We start from the raw sequence: 23633 nt of genomic DNA, 5'->3' as shown, positions 1-23633 counted from the left end.
AATTGGCCTTGATAATTAGACTACAGGAAATAAAAGCTGGTTTTTGTAGTTCTGTGAGTGTGGAGGACGCAGCGCTGGCGGTCTGCACAATGTGCACTTTCGGCAGTGCTGTGGCTGAGGGGACGGGCCGCCTTTTCACTGACCCAACATTCAGCTGTCTCTCACCGAAACAAGATTCCCCCAAATAACGGAGAGGGTCACTTGTGGCATTGTGTGTTACCACTGTGACACAGGTGTTATGCAAAACTAGAAGATAACATTTATTTGAATTTGATCAAAAAACACACAGAATTGATGAATGAAAGAGGAAAAACTACTTGGTGTATCATTATGAGTCATGGCTTTTAAAGGGCTTGTGTATTTCTGGGGCCATGCATGTGATGCAGGCTAAAAAAAGGAAAGAAAAGAACTTTCACTGGTGTTTTGGGTGACTGACTTATCTAATATCAATCTAACAGTGTCAAAATTACTTTATTTTGTATAAAAAAAAAAAAACTAATTTCATGCCCAGCCAAAGCGGGTAGGCAGGTCACATATGAATAAGGGGAAAGACAGTGGCAGCATGGAAGCTGAATCAGTGGTCTCATTGTGAGCGTTTGGTAGCCTGGCACATTCCCGCCACACTGTTGCTACTCACGCCGAATAATTTAAAGGAAGCAATTATTTAGCGCCTTTGAAAGTAACAAAACCACAATGGTCCTGAGTTACAGAATCCCAGCAGCCAGGCAGCATGTAGGAAATGCCAGCATGCTGCCATCTGGAGGCACTCACAGGAGGAACTGAAAGAATGAGTGCTACCCCTTAGCTTTCTGCAAGGAAAGGTGTGCCTTATTCGCACTTTCAAGGAAATTCTGAGTGTTTTACAGGCCCACTGAATGAACATTTCACAGATTTAAGCAGTTTAAGGAACAGCACCCATAAGAATTTGCCAATGGGGGGGCGGGGTGGGAGCTGTGCTGGATTGAGTTACAGCCAGGCGACACCCAGCATTAAGAAAGCTGGATTAAGCAGCCTCCCCAAAGTGTACCTTTGGCCTTTGGGCCCACCTGACTAAATACCATATAAACAAACAGTTTACCTAAGCAAATCTGGTCATATGGATCACATAATATCTTTAACATGAAGCTTTTGTGTTATTGTAATGAGGATTTAACTAGTCAAACTACCACCTGATGGTTTAACATAAAAGGCTGACAGAATATGCTAAATTCTCCAAAACAAAAGCTATTAATAATAATTACTAAATGCTATTTGAAATAAAGCAGTGAGAGCCAGTGTGAAACAAGATGGAGTCATGCTCTGTGGTCACCCATGTGTGTTCCCCACTTGTCCATGAATCCTGGCTGAATGGCCCAGTCCATGCTGAAAGCTCCAGGCTAACGCTCGTCAGCACCATCGCGGGCCGTCAGGTGGTCTGCCTGTGGGGAGCTCACTGATTGGGCTGCTGCCTGTCCCGTGATTGCATTACATACTGAGTGGCTCAGCAGGAGCCGCTCCAGTCTTATTGATTACAATAATTATTATTTCACCGTTGTGGCAACATAATTATGTCAGAATAAAGACGTGTTTGTGTATAAAACACAGGCACATTTGGGGGTGGACAAAATAATGGAAACACCTAACAGTATATTAATGTCAAGGCAGTAATAAGGAGCAGGGTCATCGTTCAGCTTCAGAACAGCTTCAGTCCTACTTGGAGTGTTTTCAAATGCTCCTGACCTGCTTATGGTAGCATACCAGACCATTCTTCATAAAGAACTGTCTCCAGTTCCCTGAGGGATGAAGGAGGTGCAGATCTGCATCTCGGTTCAATGATGCTTAGATGTGCTGATTGAGGAGGCTGTTTGTCATGAAACTACTCCTGAATTTGCTTGGCAGTCTGCCAGGGAGCATTATGTGAATATGGAGCCACCAAGAGGGCACAGGGTTTAAGCCATTGGGTGAAGCTGGTGCTGTAAAACGGCCTCATATTCTATTGCTATTACATGAACATGAAGTGCAATCATCAGACCTGTTGACTCCCGTGAGATGGCTGTCCATAACAACAGACGGATTGATGAAGGCATTTTATACTTTCTGCAAATGGGAACCCTTCTGGATTCAGGAAACAAGGTGAAAGATGACTCTTACCACTATTCAGGAGTCCAGATCACATGTGAGTGCACTGGTCTTGAATAAAGATAATTTATTTCTGAATGGCAGACCTACCACAAATCCCAGTTTTGTGAAGATCAGGATGTGCAATTTTTGTTGAAACTATGTTATGCAGCTGTCTTCACAGTTGTGTGATCATTTTTAAGGCTATATTTTCATGCTGTTTAGCTAATTATCTAATTATCTATCTACTTCTATTCCTAATAAAATAATAATTTTAGCAGCCCCAAATATCCTGAGATAGCACAACAGAAAAACCATGCACTAAGATGTATGTGATAACACTGACAAATCTAAATAAAGTGAATCTTAATGCAATTAACAACAATGACTCTACAGTAGTAAGAGGGTCTTATGGATAGTAAAGGCACTCAGCCCAGTCCTGTGCTCTGTTGCGGTCCTTTGATTTTAGCTGGTTTATTCTGGTTTAAGCTGACTGCCACACACCAGCACAGAGACGTTTTGTGGAAGTGTTGTCCAGACCTAATGCTGTTTAGCACGTTTAGCTTTCTAGCCCCCACAGGGAACCGTCAATTGTGTTGCAGATGCACCGTCTGTGGGGAGGATAAGTTTGGAATGCAGAAACCCCCAATCAGTGGGCTGGGGACCCTCCGCAGGCATGTCCTCATCCCACTTCATTCCCACGCCTGACAGACACGACTCCCCGCCAGGCAATTACTCCGTTCGGAAAATAAATGAAATTCCCCACAAAAACCACTAAATTAAGTGTTTTCTGCTTAAAAAATGTTTCCTAATTGCCGATCTTCATACACGGCTCTGCTAATGGTAATGGTGCTGCTCTTAAGCACAGGGGTGCTGGGCAGAGCATGTGGCAGAAAGGGCAAGATTGGTGCAGAGGAAGGGTGGCTGAGAGCCCGTCGCCCTCACCTGGACCAGCAGAATTACAACAGTGGGTTAGTCAGCAGCCCCCCAGCCCCAGAGGCAGAGAGGATGTCGTTCAATCAGTGTCACTAGGGGTGTTAAAATATGCAATGAGCACAGAAAGCACTTTGCTGGACTCATATATAACAAAATGTTTTTCTCATTTGAAATGGTTGTTTAAATTTCTAACATGTTCAGTTAGCACCGTCTCAAAAACATCCTTACAAAAACCATAAAAATTCAAAAGTCTTAAGCTTTAGTTTGGAGGAAAATTTAGGCTTGATCTAATTAAATAGATGTGAATTTTAAATGTTACTATCTAATGATTAAATGTTACAGAGATCAAACTCAGCAAAAAAACTTTCAGGTGTCACCCTTCATTATTAATAACGCAAAGCCATGCACTATAAATTTGCAGGCTGGAAGTCATATTATCGACCCCTTCTCTGTGACAGAGGGTCCACCTGGAGGTCAGAGAGATGTGAGGTACAGCTGTCCTCTGCTCATTTCTCCAGGACTGACCTGTAAATTCTGAACAAATCTCATATATCCTCACAGTGGAGGAATATAAGACAGGGAAGTCACAGGGTTTGTGCTGGGTCTGACATCCATGCAAATCCCTCTCCTCTTTTACCATCCCTCATCTCCAAGACCATTGTTCAGGTCAAATTGGTTGTGAAATAAATCTATTTAGGGACAAAAGTCTGAACTTCAGTGGCTTTTCCTGATTTGTCCTCCTATTTCAGGGAAAGGTCTAATGAACACGCCTCTATTCAGAAACTACTTTGGCAAACACCGACAATGTTCCAAAAATGCTCTGTTGCCACCCCAAAACGTCCCCTTTAATCAACACATCTGATTTCCAGCAGATGTCCACTCCGGAGCACCACTTACAAAACACCTCCATACGGCTGGTCAGGTGGGACGTGGCAAGAATTGAATTTCCTCTGCAATTTTCAGGGATTTAACCCCTTTGCCCTTAATGGTGCTCAGAGTGGAAATTGTGCCTTAACAACAAACTAAACTCAAAGCTTCAATTAGTGCCCATCACAATTCCATCCCGAGCCCAGTCCCCATCCAGCTTTTCTGCTCACCCTCACCTGAAAACAATGAAGTTACCCTCCAATTTACAGGGTGGAAACTCTAAACCGAACAGCCAGCTCTCCAGGAGAGACACTGTGGCATTGTGTGGATCCTGAATCCAGTTCCTGTGTAAGCTACTCCGGGACGGAGGGCTTAACCCCTGGGCTGGAAAGACAAGAGTTTAAAACCCAGTCATATATCAGCACCACACCCAGCACTTATAGCTGGTCCCTAGCTCCATAGGCACCAGATGGGGATATTCCAGCAAGCCACCAGATCCTATCATCTGGCTGTTTTTTTGAGATGACAAAAGTGTTTCGTCCTAAAAGATACATGGGTATCTGAAAGTCCAGTACACAAGCTGCCCACGGCCCCTTCACCTGGCACTGCCCCATTCCAAACCTATCTACATAGCCAGACGCGTGCAAAAGCTAGGTTGGCAGCGCAAACAACAACAACAACAAAAGAAATCTGCAGCAGCTAAAGGGCAGAAGAGCCGCATATTAGCTGGCATAGCCTGCTGCCACTTCAGCTGGTGCTGCTGTTGACCTGCCGCTGGATGTGGAGCGGGATAAGAGTACATCTCCACTGTGGTAAAAGCCTTTTAACATTCTTAAGAAAAGGCAGCAGGCAGTGCTTAGGGGTGTCACGTCACATCACACCACCTCCATACATCTCTGGTAACAGGCTGGCGGCTTTTGCAGAGTCTGTAGCGTTTAGTGGCTGGTGTGTGTAACACCTAGGGGAGGCTTCCGTAAGAAGGCATGTAAACATATAAACAACAAGCTGCAGGGAGGGGCAAATCCCACCAGAAAATGGCACAGCTCAGAGGGATGGATGGGATCCACTGTTGGTCCTCGAAGCAGGGTACCAAGGCGGGTGCACAAGGAGGGTGAGTAGCGGCTCCAAAGAAACTCAGTGCCGTAGGGGGCGGTACCTGCTTTAGCAGCTAGTAGAGGTCCAACGCACCTCAGCAGTCTTGCATGATCTACATTCATTACAAGCAGCAGAACAGTCACACACAAGCATGCTTTGGTCTCCCAAGAAGAAAAAGGGAAATATTTGTTCCATTGGACACAACCCACCAAAGCTGTCAGCAAAATCTTCTAAGACCAGCCTTGAAAAATTGCCCCTCAACAAAAACATTATCAACCAGTCAAAGTCTTCTGGAACATTCCACATCATTACAGATAAGGCCCTAGCTCACACAGGCTGCCACTACATCCAGTGCAACTAGCACTGCTGTCTGGTGATGCTGAGGTCCCTCAAGTCACTATGTGTTAAATATATATATTCACAGAGTTTTTACTCAGACCCATCTAACACCAAACTTTCCACAATCCCCTGGCAGGGGGTTGTGGTAACCAGTGCAGGGAGAAACTGTTAAAAACAGCACGTTTAGTGAAGTGAACCAGAACAAAGAACAGCTCGTACAATCCGGTTCTAACTCAGAAAGTGTCATAAGTATAAATTAAAATAGTTTGCATGTTTACATATAGTCTGCATGGTGCAATGGCCGCACACCCACACAAACATTTTTTACTGGAGCAGCTTCTTGATGAGAAGGTGAGGAAAAATGACCTTGTACACCCAGTCAAGCCCTGTCTTTGTGTTAGACCAACAAGCCAACAGAGGCAGCAAGACCTCAGATCACAGACACATGATGTTAATTTGAATTGGTATGTTACTGCAAGGTTACATCATACAATCTGATGCACAGCTTTTCACTTCCACCAATGAGAATGTACCACTACCAACCACATGCAGCCAATCACAAAGCAGCTCTGCTGGCAATACTGCTGATATTTAGCTATACTTGTTTTGTTATAAATATAATTTTCATGTTTTATTTCAGGGTTTAATACACAACAATTTACAGTAATGCGGCTTAGTGAGGCTTGTCCTCCATGTGAGGCTGCATTGCATGCAACCATCCCGAAACGTAGAAAGCCCCAACATTCCCACAATTCATCAGTGTATATTAAAACTGTATGAGAAAAGGACATCACCGATGAATGGCATTTCTTTGCTATTAGCTATTAAACTGTCTAAAATCATCAACTGTTCCAAGCAGTAGCCATTGGAGTTGTCTGGGCAATCCACACTCTCCTGCTGAGAGTACAGTTACAGACTCACATCACTGGTCTTGTCACTATGTTCCTTAAAGCAGAGAGAGGGCTGGAGTAAGGCAGGAGATGCAGCTCTGTTACAGTCTGGGTGACATGACTCACTATCAAAACAGCCTCTGAAAGTCACTCTGAGCTGATAAGAAGCATTTGTTGAGTACTGAAACTGACTGCTGGTCTGATGTCTATAAAAATGTAACTTTGACTTTTACTGGACAGTAAAAACTGCTTTGTTCCAGGCCCCCGGACAGGGCACTCACTGGGGCTCCAAGCCTCTGCCTCTACAGGAGGCTAGAAGTGCCCCACGGCTTTATGAAGAAGTGAGGGGACACTCACAGTTTTCCTGGGTGGAATTGACTGCCCGCCGGCGTCTCTGCAGCGCCGTCTCCAGTTCTGACTGTGTAGCCCCCACACGAACTCCAGCTGCACACGGGACCAGGGATGCTCGCCGAAATGAGTCCTGCATGCACACCACAGGTTTTTATGTCTGTCCCCATGTGGGTGACTGGTGTTTGAAAATTCCCCCTTATACACATGCAAGATTTACCAGGATTCCTTTGAGTTCCCGAACTGCAGAGGGTGGCGGCATATTATGTTCCTGAAAAAACAAATAACATAAAATATACAGAACCCAGCTGCATTGTGATACATGTGGCATAATGAATAGCATCACACACACACTTTAATGAAATTACAATACGTGTTGTAATACTGTAAACTTGCCCAGTGTTGTGTGATACCTGGGTTCTTCTGAATGTGAGTCGTTACAAACTTTCATACTGAATCTGTGTGCAGGATCTAAACCCTCAGAAACGCCACACACTCTGCACCCCTGTGGCCTGTGGTGACCCTCGCAAAAAAGAGGGATTGTCCTCCGTCATTCCACGAGGACGCCGGCCCACGTGCCCAGGATGGCCAGGTTGGGGGCACCTTAGGCTGCTTGCTGCTCCTGGAGCCCTGCTGCACTGGACGAAGCTGGATCCCCTTCTTGATACGCTGCATCATTTCGTCAACAGCCTGCTGCCGGATGTCTGGCTCTTTCTTCTCTGTTTCGCGGATCAGATGCTATTAGTGTCGAAGCGCGCGAAACCCGACCACCAGGACACACATCCTCAGCATGGTGCTTTGAAAACATATTTTCCCTCCATTGTACTGGACTGAGCTTTTCCCGAAGAATATAGGGCTGAACATGGTGCTGCAGAGAGGAAAACGCTATCTAAGCACTGTCAATATCCAGTCAAGGATGCTGAGTTTTGGTATACCAAGCGTTTACCCGCCATCGCTTCATAGAAATGAACTAATTGGGTCTCAGTTCCCAGTTAACTGCTCTGGCTCTGCTGCGAAGGGCCAGTTTTTCCTTTGAAATAAGTCATAAAAAGCATACTTCACACTTCAAGTTATGTTTGTATCTCAGCACTTGGCTTTCTTGCCTTCTTTCATCCAGTAGTTGTATTTTGTAATTTATGTGGCCAAAATAAAAAAATAGTAATAAATTAAAAAGGCTCCTAGCTATTTATATAAAGATATACCAACAACAGGTCTGTTCAAGGTCTGCCTTTCATAATGGTGACAGGAAGAAGCCAGTCTGAGTTTAGCGGCGCTCAGAAAGGCACCCCATCTACAGGTTTGCTCTATGTCCCGACCCACCTTGTGTGCTGCCTCGTGTGGCCTGCACATTGTACGCTTTAAGAAGACTTGGACACAGTAACAGTGAATTGCTTTTTGCCTCTGAATGAATTTAAAATGTCAATTGCTTGTCAATGTCAGCAAATTGCTATGCTTCCTATGGAAGTGACTTCAGATAACAGGGATCACAGTGAATGGTGCATGCACTGTATTCACATTAGTAGTTTAATGATGTTGACAATTTAAAAAGAAACAAAACATTGTGGGGAATTGTTAATATTGATTAATTATTTGTAACCAGAAGATGGATGGATGGATGGTTTGGTTGGTTTGTTAGTTTCAGGTTGCGTTATTACCTGTCTCCATCTTTGCAGAGTCCTGGACAACAAGAGGAAATTCATCGCTTGTCTGTTTCTTCTTACGCAGAAGAGATAGCAAAGAGCTTAAAAAAAACAAGATTGTTATCTATAGGAAAGTGGCAAGCTGCAGAACTAACTATCAACCAGCGGCCCCAAAAAGAAGTAATGCAGATAACTGTAAAGGATGGGGAAGGTGTACCTGAGGGGGTTCGATGGGGCTGTATTTGGTGGAGGGGGGGGTGGGGGTGGCGGTGGCGGTGGCGGAGGGGGAGGGGGTGGGGCCGCAGTGGGAATAGGGTTAATTGCTGCCTGCAGCTTCTTTTGAAGCTCCTCCACTGCAAATTCAGCAAAATGAAGGTTAACTCTGAATGTCTACATCCTACACATTATGGGTGGAACTGCAGCACTTGGCTGTCAAGCGGCTGATCTGTGCATCACCTCGAAAGCGGAGGTCCTTGGCCTGCTCTTCCGCCTGCCGGCTCCGCTGCTCCCACTCCGCCTTCTCCTCCTCCAGCAGCTGAAGTTGACGGCAAAGCGCTGAAGCCTCCTTCTGCTCCATACTGGGAGGCGCGTTTTGGACAGCCTTCATCTGACACAAACAGCCAATGAGCTCATCCATTCATCTTCATAAATGTACAGTGATCGATAATTAGCTGGGTATGTAGTATGATGGCTCTGTTTCTCCACATCCTCTGTGTGCTTGTAGTTTGTGCATTTGGATAAATGGTTTTTCTAAATTGCCTGTAGCATGTGATTGTGTCCCCAGTGAAACACTGGCATTGCAGGCAAGTGTGTCCCCTGCTTTACACCCTCTGTTGCCTGAGATGGGCTCCAGACCCCTCAGCCATAACGTTGTATTGGATAAGGGGATGGAAGTCGGATCGATGGTTGGATGGATGGGTGGATGGAAGATAACTAATTGTACTTTACCTTCATTCAAGTAGTACAATATAATAGGGTACGAGTTTGGTTAAAAAATCCTGTATACTTACATTAAATAAACAAGAAAAAAAAAATCGCTATGTTAATGAGTTAGCGTGCTCATTCAAGGGCCATGCGGGAGGAACACAAAGAGCCCACATGGTGATGATTGCCATGAAGTGGCTCTGGCTCGGTGCCAGGCTTTATCTTCTCAAATAATGTGTTAATTGTTCTTTAAACAGAAGCCTGGCCTCACCTCCTTCCCCATGCAGCAAAGATCAGTGATCCTACTTTCTTGCAATCATTAAAATCGACATGTAACCCAAAGCATGTGAAAGTCACCGCGATGACACAGTGGTCATTAGGCTTATTAACATCACACAGGGCCATCCAAAACATCATTGGCACGATTAGCATGAAGAGCACTCCGTGAAATGTAACTAAAATGAGCGACCAGTGGACTCCCACAGTTTTTGATTTATTTTTGCCACATAATAACGCTGCAAGGATCACATGACTATGTTGGAGGCAATAATTCAGTGGTGTATTTACAGACCATAAAAATTCAAGTACAGTTTAAGACAGGGGTGGGCAATCTTATCCACAAAAGTCCAGTGTGTATGCAGGTTTTTGGGATAACCTTTAGGTCAGCTGTTCAAACCCAGGTGTGAGGACTCTTCAGCCAATCAGTCCTCTAATTAGGGAGTTTCAGTGAAAACCTGCACACACCGGCCCTTTGTGGATAAGATTGCCCACCCCTGGTTTAAGACCAAAACCAAACAGTAACAGAACCGAAAGCCAATTGAAAAAGAAAGAAGATACGATCATTTTCCTTTGACCTTGCTCCATACTTGACGTAGTCCGGCCAGTGTCTTCCAACATGAGCATACCAGGCAAGCTGCATTACCTGCTGTTGGTGCTCCATCCTCTCCTGCTCCAGGGCCTGAGTCAGCCTGGCCACCTCCAGCAGGGCTTCCTGCAGAGCCTCGCTGGGAGCGGCGCTCTTGAATAGGATCTGACTTTGTCTGTTCAGCTTCTTCTGCTCCACCAGCATCTGCGGCACACAATGATGAGGGGGACACCTTGATGGGGGGTGTCTGCTACCAACAGCACAGCTGCCATGCCTTTTAATAAAGCCGGCGTTGCTTCAATGGCGGCTATTAAAGTACAGAAGAAATGAATGACCATTGACACAAGGCAGATATGTGATCAAAGAGCTGGTCAGACACCACACACCTCCCGGGCAAAGCTCTCAGCCTCCTCCCTGAGGTCCTTCTCCAGCAGCAGGTTTCCCTGGAGAGCCTCATATTCCTCTACTGCCAGCATGGACACTGTGGAGAACAAGGTGAGTTGCACCACATTCAGTAAATATTGGCCAGGTGGAGAGGGCAAGTATGCACAGGGAGGCCTCCTCTTAATGGTGAAGACAGAGGGCACCACCCGCACCAGTGAAGGTGATCCTATGTAGGGTAACAGGGCAGGTACACATGGGATAAGACACAGCGGGATCCCCCCCCCATCAGGCCCCCCACGCTTGCTCAGATTTAATACCTCCTTGCTGTCCACCAGCAGCCATTACAGCAGAAACTCAGAACAGAGCATAGAGACTCAGCATAGGACTGTTCATTCAGCACCTCATCACTGCCACTGCAGTGTCCCTTCACGTGCTCAGTTTTGTTTTTAAGTCTGTCACCTAGCTTCCCTAAAAAGTTCAGTAAAGCATCTGCATCAACAAGCACGGAGGGGGCGCTGCAGACGAGGCACAGCAAAGCTAAGCTGCTTCCCTTCTCTGAAAAGCCATCCTCCAGCACACAATGGGGACGTGTCTGAGGTCAGCGATAGTGTCCAGTTCCGTCCCGCTCCATACCCCTCATGACTCATGCCATCAGAAACATTCAAGGTTGCGAGGCAGAGAAGGCTTCTGCAAGCCGGGCCAGTGAGCTGTGGTACAGCGTCTCCGGGATGGTGTTCACGGCACATGGTTTTACCTCTGTTGTACTTGTTCAAGAGCTCCTTTTGTTGAAGTGTCTTGCCAATCAAAATGGCATTATGGTGTTTCTCCTTCAGCAGCTGAGGGGAGAGTGGGGGGTTTATTTTGTTTTTAAGCGCTACATTACAAGGTGTCCGATGTGCCCCTTGTGCCCTTGGCATATAGATAATGCCTCCTTCATTCTGTCCTAAAGCAGACCAATAAAGCATCTGGACAGATGCTCTAAAAACAAGAGCAGCCACAGTCTCACAGTCATGGTGCAATCCTCGCGGTGTTGGACAATGACACATGTAATATGCAATGTAACACACAGATGAAAAAACAAATGGGACAGGGCTGAAGCTGGATTCAAATCCCAGTAGGCACACGACTGTTGAACCATTACAAGCAGCACCCAGTCTGAAATGCTTCTATAAAACATGTAACGAAATACAATAAAACACAATAACACAATAAAAAGAAAATAAAAATCACAGAAATTAGAATGGGGTAAATCTGAGTGGTTCTCAAAATGGCAGCACTCTGTTTATGTAAAGGCTACCCTCTGGACTTGTGGGTCACGCACCTCCTCCCTGGCCTCCTGTAGCGCCTCCCGCATCACCTCCAGTTGCACAGCAGTTTGTGTCTTCACTTCCAGGATACTCTGCAGTCTGTCCTGCAGCTCTGTGGACAGAGCAGGGGATGTGAACATGAGAACCAGGGAGATAAACACTAGAGCGAGGTCGATAACAAGGCATGTGAACACGAGAGCAGAGGATATTAACACAAGAACAATAATGGCAGCCAATAATGGATCCTGATTTTTAGATGGTCAGCTTGCATTAAAATGTTCAAATGAATACCTGCAGTACTGTATGATACACAAAATGGTTCCAATGGTCCTACTGGCCTGCAGTGTGATGCATTTTGGGTAAAGGCTACAGTCACCTGTGATGATCTTCTTGCAGTGGCCAGAGGAGCATGGCGTGCCATCCTGCCCTTCCTCCGCCTCCTTGTCTTCATCCTCCTCGTCCTCCAGGCTGATCTCGGTGATGACCTCTGGCCCAAGGTGGGCCAGGAGCTGCATGCTCTTCCTCTTTAAGGAGCGGTTCTGCCGATGCAGCTGAGGGACAGAGCAGGAACAGCAAGATTTGCTGTGTGACTGGAACTTTCCTCTGCTTACAGTAGGCCTTCGTGATGGGCTAGGGCCGAAATGCAGGTGGGGACAGTCGAATATGGACATATTGATCAGGAGTCACGGTGGCATTTCTGATTTTTCGCACAGCCCTGACCGCAGCACAACACTAAAGGAGACAAATTAGCATGCAACAGAACGTAACCCAATCAGTCTGGGAGCGCTGATGAAACCACATCAGACATGTTTGAAAGCAAAAGCCTCCATTCAAGCCATGAAGCGTCCTCGAATCTTCCCATTAATCGAAACCTAATCGAAAATCCAGGGGTGTACACTGCATTTGGCCAAGGCTGTGTGCAGAGGGGGCTGCGTGTAAAATCAGGTTGTGGGGGGGGATTGGGGTGTCTGGAGGAAGAGAAAGACAGAGAAAGGAAAAGTGATGAATTTCCCCACACTGAAAAAATGCAGGACAGTGCCGCATGATGGGAGCCTGACTCACCTTGAGCGTCGGTCACACAACAAGGCAATCACAACAAGCTCGCCAGCGGCCGCCAAATTAAACTGCACCTTAATCCAATGTGCTCCAATCATGACGGCGCACCGCACTGGGGCCACTTCCCCAAAGAGGTGGCAGTGGCAGCCGTAATTAGGCGTGGAAAAAAATTAAGTCTTCTTCTGGGGTACAAGGGAGAGAAAGGTCTGTGCAAATGTGCCTTTTCACATAATTACAGTACTTTAAGGAAACCTGTCTATTTTTAATACCATTTACAAAAGGCAATTTACATGTGTATATACCTGTATATTTCCCTCATTTTTTTTTTTTTCAAAAATGCAAGATATGCAATTTGATCTGTTTGAAAGGCAAAATTGACTGCATCAAATCAATGAAATATGGCTTTATTATTACCAATTTAAGATGGCCGTATATATTAATTAAGGACACCATTAAGTATAGTCTAAGACAGGGTGTGAATTAAGCATATTCTCTGATGTCACTTTGGCCATATAGGAATAAAATGTCTGGGGGGAAAAGCTTATAAAAGGAACATTTATTAATGAAATCCAGGCTGATAAATTGCAGCTGCCCATTTTCTGATGAGACCTTCCAGAATACATTTCATACGCAATCAACAATAAATAATACAAAGATAAAAACACTCTTTGATAATAATCTACTATTGATGAGACAAAATATACAAAATTACACACTCAGAAAAATCAGCAGCGAGCAGAAGACCAACTCTGTGAAGCAGAGGTCATTATGTCAAGGCCTTCATACTCTTTTATCAAACATCAACACAAAATGTCATGTTTTGGATTGCACTTTTGATTTGACTTGTGCCAGCGAGGCCCCCTATTACCACTTTTTAATTCAAGCGCAGCAGAGTTTAAAAAATTGATTACGATTTTCACTGGCCTTGGTGCCAGCAGGGAAATTACCACTACTGAATTGGCAGTACTAAATTAATAAGAGCTGAAGGTCATCTGTCCATCCTCCATCTGCTGCCGCGGCGCTTCGGGCTGATTTACATGTAAATGAGTCATAACCCTATACTATAATTTAGAAAACACTCCCTCTTAAGATGTGACAGAAGATGTTTGCTGAGATGTACATTTCCCTGTGTACCACCTGTTCCTCCACCAAACTGGGTTTTAATTTTAAAAGTAAACAGGACGTCTCAGACACCTGAAATGTGGCAGCCTAGGGGAGACGCCTCCTGGTGTGCCATGGTGACATCGTATCACCACTAGTCATAAACGAAACACCAACACTATTCATATTTATTCAGCAGACACTTTTAGCCAAAACGAGACACAAGCAAGTAACAGCATCATATCTGTGTATGACACACCATGTTTGGAAAGAACACAGCTTAATATTTAGCTGTAAACATAATCATGAGTTTTGCACAAAATGATTTCGCCTATTGTTAGGTGGGGCTCACTGCTAAAACCCATATATATTATTGCGATTAATCTTTTATTAGTCATTTGCACAAGCATGAGGCTTTTGCCTTCTTCTAGTCCCCAAACACACACACACACACACACACACGTGACACCATAGGGTCTCACATTTTTCCAGCACTCCTGGTGCAGTGTTTGAGGAATAAGAACCTTGCTCAAGGGCCCACCAGTGATATGATTACTATGACAGTCATGGGTTCAAACCAGTCATGTTCTAGTTGTCAACGCCACACTGTGCCTATTTGTCATTTCAATAGCAAGCAAACAATATGGCTGCCACTGGAACAGACAGGATGTGCTGCCAAGCACCATGGCGACGGAGTTCACTGTCAGTGACATGCATCAAGCAAACATGGGCTGCTCCTTCCTGCTACTGTGCATCAAGCATGTGAGAAAGGGCATGGGAACAACAGAGCCAGTCGGGGCACTCAGGAAAGTATTACCTCACCTTGTGTGTGTGTTTATGTTTATCTGTGTCAATCTGAGGGAAGGTTACAAGTAGAGGCATCTTAAAGCAACACACAGTACAGATAATTGTAAACAAATCATATTTATCTCTTTCTTCCCCAAATATTCTTTTGATTATTAATTCATAGGCACAAAACTGAACTGGGCATTTCCCACTTGACACTGGGACGTCTTGTTGCTCTCTGGAGTCAGCTGACCTTCAGGCTTTAGCCACTTCAAATTAATCTCACATAGTGGTATGGCTGAAAGGGGCACTGGGTCAAATGGCACACACACTGTGTAACATACTGCAGATGTATTTGTGCTTGCCTAGGTTCAATGGCAGTCAGGAAAATGGGCCTGGCTTGTCTTTTTGACCTTGGTGTTCACATGTGTCTGATGTATAATTTACAACCACAGCTGCTGAATACCTACAGTATGCTTTATTTAGAATTAAATGCTCCCTCTAAACCATTAAAATGAGCTAGCGACACACAAAGACAACTATCCACAGGGACAGATCCTTAATTCTTTCCTCTGTGCAACCGCTGATCTTCCCAGAGTGGAGCTTACCTTGGAGGCCAGCACTTCGGCACTCTGCCGGCAAGACTTCTCAATCTCCAGGTTCTCCTGGATGGCGCTGACCTCCTCAATCACCATGTGGGACACTGGAGGAACAGCGAGAAGTGGCATGAGGGCGCCAGCATCCCACAGCAAACCCCGAACTATAAGGGTTAGGGAAGTTATGAAGCATAGTTACAGTACATAGGTAGCCTTTAGGAGAATGATAGGCAAAATGGTGGGGGTCTATGAATGCCAGTTCAAGATTAGCGTAAGAGAGACACTGTGAAGCAGGTATAAAGGGACTAGTCCCTGAGTGAGAATGGCCTATGACTGTTAAGAGTTTATTTTTAAAAACAATGCGAAAACAATGTATTTAATAGTTACAGACTGACTTCGGCATAAACCGCAGTCAGGCAGATTTGCCTCGTTGCCACTTAGCTAATTAGCCGCTCGCAGTGGATGTGGAAAAATAGGAATTAGTGGGGCCTGTCAGAGGCATCCCCTCGGACCCTGTGTAATTAAAAACCGGTCAATATTGAAAAGCTCCCTCGTCAGACGTTAAAGAGCACTTAGCTGCTGAAGTCAGCCCTGGCCAGCCTGAGCCGACGCGGCGGTGGCGTGACATGCTAATCACGCTAAACGGCAGGCGCGGTAAATAAACAGGGCCGGCCGTGAATTGTGTGCGGGCACAGGAAATCACGGCCTGCGCATCAGAGCTGGCAGCCTTAATTGTAAGTTTCGGCCTCCCCATATCTCCATCTAGAGATGAGTTTTTTCTACTTTATTTTATTTATTTTATTTTTTTTCCCCCTCACTGGGAAGACAGTGATTACCCCTGCGCCGTCGTGTCACATAATGCTATCGGCGCCTCCGACAGTGCGATGAATTAAATCGTATCTGCAGCGGCACCGAAGCCTTGATAAGGGGGCCTTTGCCTTTGTGGTGTTATCATTATAACACAATGGTCATGTTGTCATCAACCTTGCCATCGTCAATTGAAAAGACATGATTGTGTGTTGAGGCTTTTTTTCCCTCCCCCCGTCGTTCGCTGTGAATAGAAGCAATTTTCCAAGAGCTATGAAATCACGTAATAGGTCCTAATATGCAGCTGGCTGGCACGGAGCGGCGGCTCGCACTAAAGGAGGGGGGCAGCACAATGCATGTTTATGGGTGAAGAACAAATGAAAGCTGAGCAAAGGCCAAGTTTATTCAGACACAAATCCTGCGTTCCACTTCATCAAATAATTGCCTTTTTAAAAGTGTATTTTGACTAAATCTGGGCATTGTTGAGCTTCAGAAATCCAGAAGTTTAAATATTCAGACGATAAGATAATGCAAGCCAGCCAGTGGGACAGCGAGTTGAGAGGTAACCTTTCCAGGACAGCACAGTCAATATTCGGGGAGACGTGGGCAGGGCAGGTAAAAAGAGCCACGGAGAGTGGGCACAGTGCGAATGGGCATCTGTACTCATTGTCAGACCCTTTTCAGAGGCAATGAAACAGCTTTGCAGGGTGAGCAGCAGCCTTGGCAGACAACCGTGCTGCACAGGAAGACGGTGTCATCATGGCAACACAATTACAACCGCGACTGCCGCTTTCACAGGGGCGTGTACGTATCAGAGGAATTGACATGCGCTCAGGTGCTGTCAGCCAGCCAATCGAAGGCCTCCACTGTGAAACAGAACCACTGACAGATTGCGTAGCGGACGCTGAAGTGCAGCGACACTAATGCGGAGGGCACCTGGCTGCATGAAGAAGATCAGTTAGCATACAGTGTGATTAGAGGTCTCTGTCAAATCACAAGGACGTAAAATGACTATGGCAGGAATCGACATATGTACCCAGCAGCGGTCGCCTCCATGCAGGTACAAACCAAGCAGCTTACCCACCCCTAAACGGACCAATTAACTGGGCAGAAATGAGTCGGGGAAAACAAAGAGACAAGCGGCCCAACAGGAAGCACAGCAAACAAAGGCAAATGCGGCAACAAAGCCATTGAGAGGCAAGCGACAGTGAGTTAACGTTTGCAGCTTTTCGACACGCTGTCATTTGGTTTGCATGCCAGCTTCATTTAACACGTCTCGGAGCGCCACTTTCTTTCAGCCCCAGTGCAATCTCACTCAATAGATGTGTGCACATGTTATGTCAAAACATGGCCTCCAGCCCAGAGAGCGTGACACACAGTCCCCAGGGCACGAGAGCCTTCGACTTGACATGGAAGAATGCGGTGTGGCTTTCTAAAACGGAAACTTGCCATCTTTACTGTGACAGGGCCAGTAGGTGAGCCCACATGTAGGCTGATCATGTCATTGGTTAAGGACCCTACATGCGTTATCGTCAAGGAGCCAGTGTGCGTTATCATTTGAGGAGATTGCATGTAGAACGAGTATGTTATTGCTTAAGGATCTTGTGTGCATTATCATTTGAGGAGCCTGCGTGCATTATCATTTAAGGAGCCTGTGTGTTATCGTTTAAGGAGCCTGTGTGTTATCGTTTAAGGATCCTGGACATTAGGGTTTTAGGAATTTGCATGTAGGCCGAGTGCATTAATGTCTAATGAGGCACGTGAAGTGGGGACAGCCAAGTGAGAATGTGAGTGTCAGTTCCCGGCTTCTGCTTTGACCCACAGGGGGAAAGGACTTCAGTTTGTATTTACCAGCAGGGCGGGTTTTGAGCTTTTTGAAGCTAAACATTTAATGACAGATTCAATTATGAGATTTTTAATGTTCATAAATATCATCCCACAGTAAAATAAACAGGCCATAACAAGCAGTCATTAAAAATGTGCTGGTGTGACACTGACAGTGACCCTTGGCTAGACAAGGGGAGGCCAGAGCAGGCAGACAGGGGATATGAAACCTGTTTGAAGATTTCCCAAGCTGTCAGCTTAATTTGTTTGACATTAAGTGGGGTGGAAATTATCACTTCAAACACACACTCACCACTCTGAAATTCTTTTAATTTCCGTAAAGCCTCGTCACGCTCTTCCTCCATTCTCTTACACTGAAACATAAAGAAAGAACGATGATGATGAAAAATGGCTTTCGTGCCAAGCGTGTTTCACACCATGCCTTTACTGGTAAAGGCAATATTGATCTCACCTATGTTGGATGGACGTTCAGTCCATCCATCCATCCATCCATCCATCCGCTTATCCGGGGTTCAGGTTGCAGAGGTAGCAACTTCAGGAGAGATACCCAGACCTCCCTCTCCCTAGCTACCTCTACCAGCTCTTTGGGGGGGGGGGGGGGTGCCGAGGCATTACCAGGCCAACCGAGAGATATAATCCCTCCAGCATGTCCTGGGTCTGCCCCAGGGCCTCCTGCCTATAGGACATGCACGGAAAACCTCTCCGAGTAGCTGCCCAGAAGGCATCCGCACCGGATGTCCAAACAACCTCAACTTGCTCCTTGCTCTAAGGGAAAGCCCAGACACCCTGCGGGGAAAACCTCATTTTGACTGCCTGTATCCACGATCTCATTCTTTCGGTTATTACCCATAGCTCATGACCATAGGTGAAGGGACAAAGATGGACCAATAGATCGAGGTCAGGGACAGTGCCGCTGGATTTGCAAGGGTATAAATCTGGTCCAGTGTTCCACAGCCAGGACGGAAACCGCATTGATCTTCCTGAATCCGAGATTCTACTATCGATCTCACCCTCCTCTCCAGTACCCCAGAATAGACTTTCCCAGGAAGGCTGAGAAGTGTCCACCTATAGTTGGAACATACCCTCCGGTCCCCTTTCTTAAATAAGGGGACCACCACCCCGGCCTGCAAATCCAGTGGCACTGTCCCTGACCTCCACACGCTGTTGAGAAGGCGTGTCAGCCATGACGGCCCCACAACATCCAGAGCCTTTATGTACTCTGGGCGAATCTCATCCACCCCTGGGACCCGGCCACCACGTAGCTCTTTAACCGTCTCTTGGCCGCCACCCGACCCACAATGCACCAAACCCCTGACATTCCCCTTGTGGGTGGTGAGCCCACCTGGGGACGGTCCCACGTACCTCTTTCGGGCTGAGCCCGGCCAGGCCCAGTGGGCCAAGGCCCGGCCACCAGGTGCTCGCCAACGGGCCCCTCCCCCAGGCCTGACTCCAGGGTGGGGCCCCGGTGACCCTAGTCCAGGTGAGGGAAACAAGACCTTGCTATTATTCTTTCTCATCAGGGGTTTTTTTTGGATTGGTCTTTGTTTGGCCCCTCACCTGGGACCTTTTTGCCTTGGGAGACGCTACCAGGGGCTATTGCCCCTGACAACATAGCCCCCAGGGTCACTGAGGCACGCAAATCCCTCCACCATGATAAGGTGGCAATCCAAAGAGGGGTGGACTGAACTTGAAAAGCTTAACAAAGAGGAGAAAGGCGACCTCATTTGCAAGGACCTCTCAAATCCCACCTCTGTAAGGTCCCCTGCCTTCACACCAGCACTTCACCTTACAAATCACACAGAAAAGGCTGTACAATACACACACACTCACTACCAATCACAGTACCCACCATGGCCTATAGGAGGCAGCTTGGTTGGGACAATTCCAGCAGAACTTAATATTATGTTCCATTTACCTCTGAACTCGGAACTGGAAATAACGTCACACCCAAGTTACAAGTCGGAAAGCGATTTAGCAATACTGCGTACTGCGTGTATGACTGATTTAATAAGAAAGAAATAATACATAAGTCTTAATAAACAGTATATTTTACTTCTGTTGATGGTGGGTGCAGCCATCTTTAATTCTGAGGTCCGATTCAGAAGTCCTACTTCAGGGGGCATTCCGGTTGAAATTTCTGACTAGTTGAAATGAAACACACAGTAAGACCCATCCAGTGGGAAAACATGAACAAAGGACATTTCCAGGAACAGTTGATATGAGGTAACATATTGGACTATATTGGGACACCTGGCCGTTGCACCTATAGGAACTTTTATGACATTCCATTGTAAATCCACAGGCATCGCTATGGAATTGTTCCCACCTTTGCAGTTATAACAGCTGTCACTATTCTAGGAAGGCTTTCCACAAGTTTATGGAGTGTGTCTGTGGGATTTTTTGCCTGTTCATCCAGAAAAGCATTTGTGAGGTCAGGGACTGATGTTGGATGTGAAGACCTGGCTCACAATCTCTGTTCCAGTTCATCACAAAGGTGTTCAAAGGGGTTGAGGTCAGGGCTCTGTGCAGGCCAATCAAGTTCTTCCACAACAATCTCACCCAACCATGTCTTTATGGAGCTTAGTTTGTGCACTGGAGCACAGCCATGCTGAAACAGAAAAGGGCCTTCCCCAAACTGTTCAAGCACAGAATTGTCCAAAATGTCTTGGTATGCTGAAGCATTAAGAGTTCCCTTCACTGGAACTAAAGGACCTATGCCAACACTTGAAAAACAACCCCATATCATTATTCCTCCTCAACCAAACTTTGCAGTCAGGCAGATAATATTCTACTGGCATCTGCCAAACCCAGAAACGTCCATCAGACTACCAGAAAGAGAGATATGTATTATTATAGAGTACATCTGGTTCTTTCACATAATCATACTGTTTAATGAAACACCAATATAAAGTAAAGAATAAACCGTATCATAAAAAAAAATCTTTCAAGTTCATTATAAGAATTAAGCATGTACTGTAACTGAAAGGACATTTGGTTGCTGAAGATGCATTTTAAATGTTTAGATAAGTCAGGTGGAACATTACAATGCACTGCTCAGACGATCATGGTATTCTTTGAGACATTATATGCAAAGTTGCATAACATTGCTATGAGTGATGGATGTCTGTTGGACATAAATGAGGATTTATTACTAATACCTTGTCAGAAATGAGCGAAGAGGTAGAACATTATTATTTTATACTATTGACAGTAGTGCTAATAGCAATAGTAGCTGCATTACTCTCCTTTTCCTCAGTGCTAGTCTGTCTAGCAATAAATAAGGCCGTGTAAGTAAGTAAGGCTGGTCTGTCTTGTCTTAAGGAAATTACTGCACAGGTATAACACTGTCTATACATTTAATTATCTTCTGGCATTTTAGGGCAGTTAATTCTCTCAAGCACAAAACGTGAGAGAAAATCCCAGAAGATCACAGAGAAGAGAAAACTAAACTCCTGACGTTGTTACAGCAGAAGACAAATAAAATTTTGGGATTCCAGCAATCCCCCCACTACATGCTAACATACATGCTAATGCACACTGAATAAATAAATATCAGAGGGCCCAGAATTCAGTTTAGAAGTTAAAAATGATACATCAGTTCAGTATCAACCAGATTCACTCTGCACAGACAGCTACAGAAGGTATGTCATATTGCAGGTCTGAAGCAGTCCTTAGAATCACAGCCATTATGCGCTACATTCAGGTCTGTAATTTGTATCGACTCTACAGACAAGATACACTGCACCTTTGACACAAATCGAAAGTCTGTACTGCATTCACATGCTGACACGTTTCGGTTAATCTTACTATTAAACTATAACAATAAATTAGAGAGACTCATGGGGTCACAAAAGCAGAAAAGTTAATTTATAATCCTGACAATCGGGCCTTTGCCCCTGGCCCTGTTACATTTGACAGAGAGCATTTACTAAGATGCAGAATACCTCACAAAACATCTAAAGATTCAAGTTCACAAAAAAAACAATAATAATCAGCTCAAAAAAACTACATTATGAAATTCATCAGAGTGTAGTAAGTACAGAACTACTGACCTCCATCTTATGCCTCTCACAGTCTTCTTTGAGCTCTTCATACTTATGGACAGCTGTTGAAACACACAGAACCTGTCATTTTTACATTCATTTGTTCCTAAAAGGCAAAACTTATTTTTTACTTTGCGGTTGGGTTGCCAGTGAGTTTCCACCATTTATTTCTTTATTTTTAAACCACGTAATCCAACTTTTGGAAACTCACTGTAAGTCAAAGGATTGCAGACAAAAGTATGGCTCATCAACTGAGTAAGAAGGCTCATGACAGTGTTTCATTGTGAGGCTAAAATAGCCTGACAATCAGGCAATCTGCAAGTCAGCAACAGTGGTGTGTGCCTATGTGGAAGCCCATCCACAGTTACTTCTTGTGGGCTTGGTTATTACCGTCATAATTCTAATTAGGGGGTTCCTCATGTTAATGCACAAGCTATTATACTTTTGCCATTTAAGAAAAAAAGCCTACAGATGATTACGTTAAAGCTGGTGACAGGTAAATAACTGTCAGTGTTCTCTGTCACATCACAAATATCTCTTTAACATAGTATAAGCAAGATAGACACCTAATGAGACAGCCAACACGGTACGTAAAAATCGTTTTCATGCATTATCAAACAAAACAAAAAAATCAGGTGTTGAAAAGCAAAATCTTAAACGTTGATTTGATCTGAAATTAGAAGGGCCATAACGAAATCTGCAGTTACACTGGACTAAATACCAGACAGGAATTACTGCTTAGTCCCCAGAGTTACCGGGGGCTGTCAGATTGCAGACCGATGCTAAACTTCACTGCTCGACTTCCGGACGTTTCGAAGGCTGGTGAATCAAGGCCATGGACTTAAGTAACTTGAGAACTGGAATATGAGATTCGGCTGCAGAAAATGAAGTAAAAACCAGGCCAAACTGCCACATTATAGCCAGTCAACGTGTAGTACGCTCATTTCTCAGGGAGTATTTTAATTCCAAGATTTGAGCGCAGTTTCGTACTGCCTTTACATGGGTAAGATACCATACATATAGTGGTTGGGAGGGGCTATCATTACTCAGTTCCACGACACTGTATTAAATGAAAACTAGAGGGTCTACGACGTTTTGGATATAAGCGGGGTTGTTTAAAGTGAACACGCGAACACGAAACTAAAAAGACCTTATCCCGCGCACTGCAGAGTTAAACACTGCGACGTCGCCCTTACCTGAAACTTCACAGAGCTCCAAAAGTGACCGACTATATGCTTACCTCGACTGGACAGCTCTGTAATGACCTCCATTTCCAGACTGTGCACGTATTGAGCAGCAATGTTCTAAACAGGAAGTTCACCTGGGAGCCTGCCCACCTGAACACTCTCGACCCGTACCGGCAATGCCTGGAGTGTTGGTGATCACCTTGTGGAAGTTTATGCAATGCTTTAACTAGGGCTGCAAACTTACGTCAAATGACTGCCGCGAGATTTTTATTTCGAGACAAGTCTACACACCTTTACATGTAAGAGTTCTGTTACCTTGTAAGTATTCTGTAGGGTTTGAATACAGCCCCGACGGTTTTGATGTAGTTAATTTTGGGTGTGTAGTTGAAAAATGTAGACTAGCCGTAAGATTTCTTGCGAGTGAGAGTCTGTAAACATTAGTGTCACGCCAGATGCGTGAGAGTTGGCAGGCCTGCTCAACGTAGTTTCATACCCTTTCTGCACACTTGGGAAACACTAA

General features: G+C 45.2%; 1 protein-coding gene across 3 annotated transcripts in view; it reads right to left on the bottom strand.

The window, feature by feature from the left end:
* The window catches only part of shtn1 (shootin 1), a 25173-nt gene extending 1540 nt beyond the window's left edge, over positions 1–23633 (bottom strand). Inside the window, exons 1-16 of one of the 3 annotated variants that reach the window (XM_023803478.2) lie at positions 23405–23633; positions 23167–23312; positions 21936–21988; positions 18176–18236; positions 15244–15338; positions 12069–12243; positions 11707–11804; positions 11140–11221; positions 10388–10482; positions 10059–10205; positions 8669–8819; positions 8430–8565; positions 8228–8313; positions 7176–7291; positions 6793–6843; positions 6582–6705 (exon numbers count right to left, since the gene is read on the bottom strand). In XM_023803478.2, coding sequence (XP_023659246.2) covers positions 6582–6705; positions 6793–6843; positions 7176–7291; positions 8228–8313; positions 8430–8565; positions 8669–8819; positions 10059–10205; positions 10388–10482; positions 11140–11221; positions 11707–11804; positions 12069–12243; positions 15244–15338; positions 18176–18236; positions 21936–21988; positions 23167–23197 — 1501 coding nt within the window. In that variant the 5' untranslated portion in view covers positions 23198–23312; positions 23405–23633. Of the gene's footprint in view, positions 1–6581; positions 6706–6792; positions 6844–7175; positions 7292–8227; positions 8314–8429; positions 8566–8668; positions 8820–10058; positions 10206–10387; positions 10483–11139; positions 11222–11706; positions 11805–12068; positions 12244–15243; positions 15339–18175; positions 18237–21935; positions 21989–22681; positions 22840–23166 lie in introns of those variants that run through there. The other 2 variants (XM_023803488.2, XM_023803498.2) reach the window with 2 other exon arrangements.

Source organism: Paramormyrops kingsleyae, chromosome 3 (genome assembly GCF_048594095.1).
Source record: "Paramormyrops kingsleyae isolate MSU_618 chromosome 3, PKINGS_0.4, whole genome shotgun sequence".
NCBI lineage: Eukaryota > Metazoa > Chordata > Actinopteri > Osteoglossiformes > Mormyridae > Paramormyrops > Paramormyrops kingsleyae.
The sequence above is the reverse complement of the archived record's forward strand: the minus strand, read 5'-3'. Positions and strand labels throughout refer to the sequence as shown.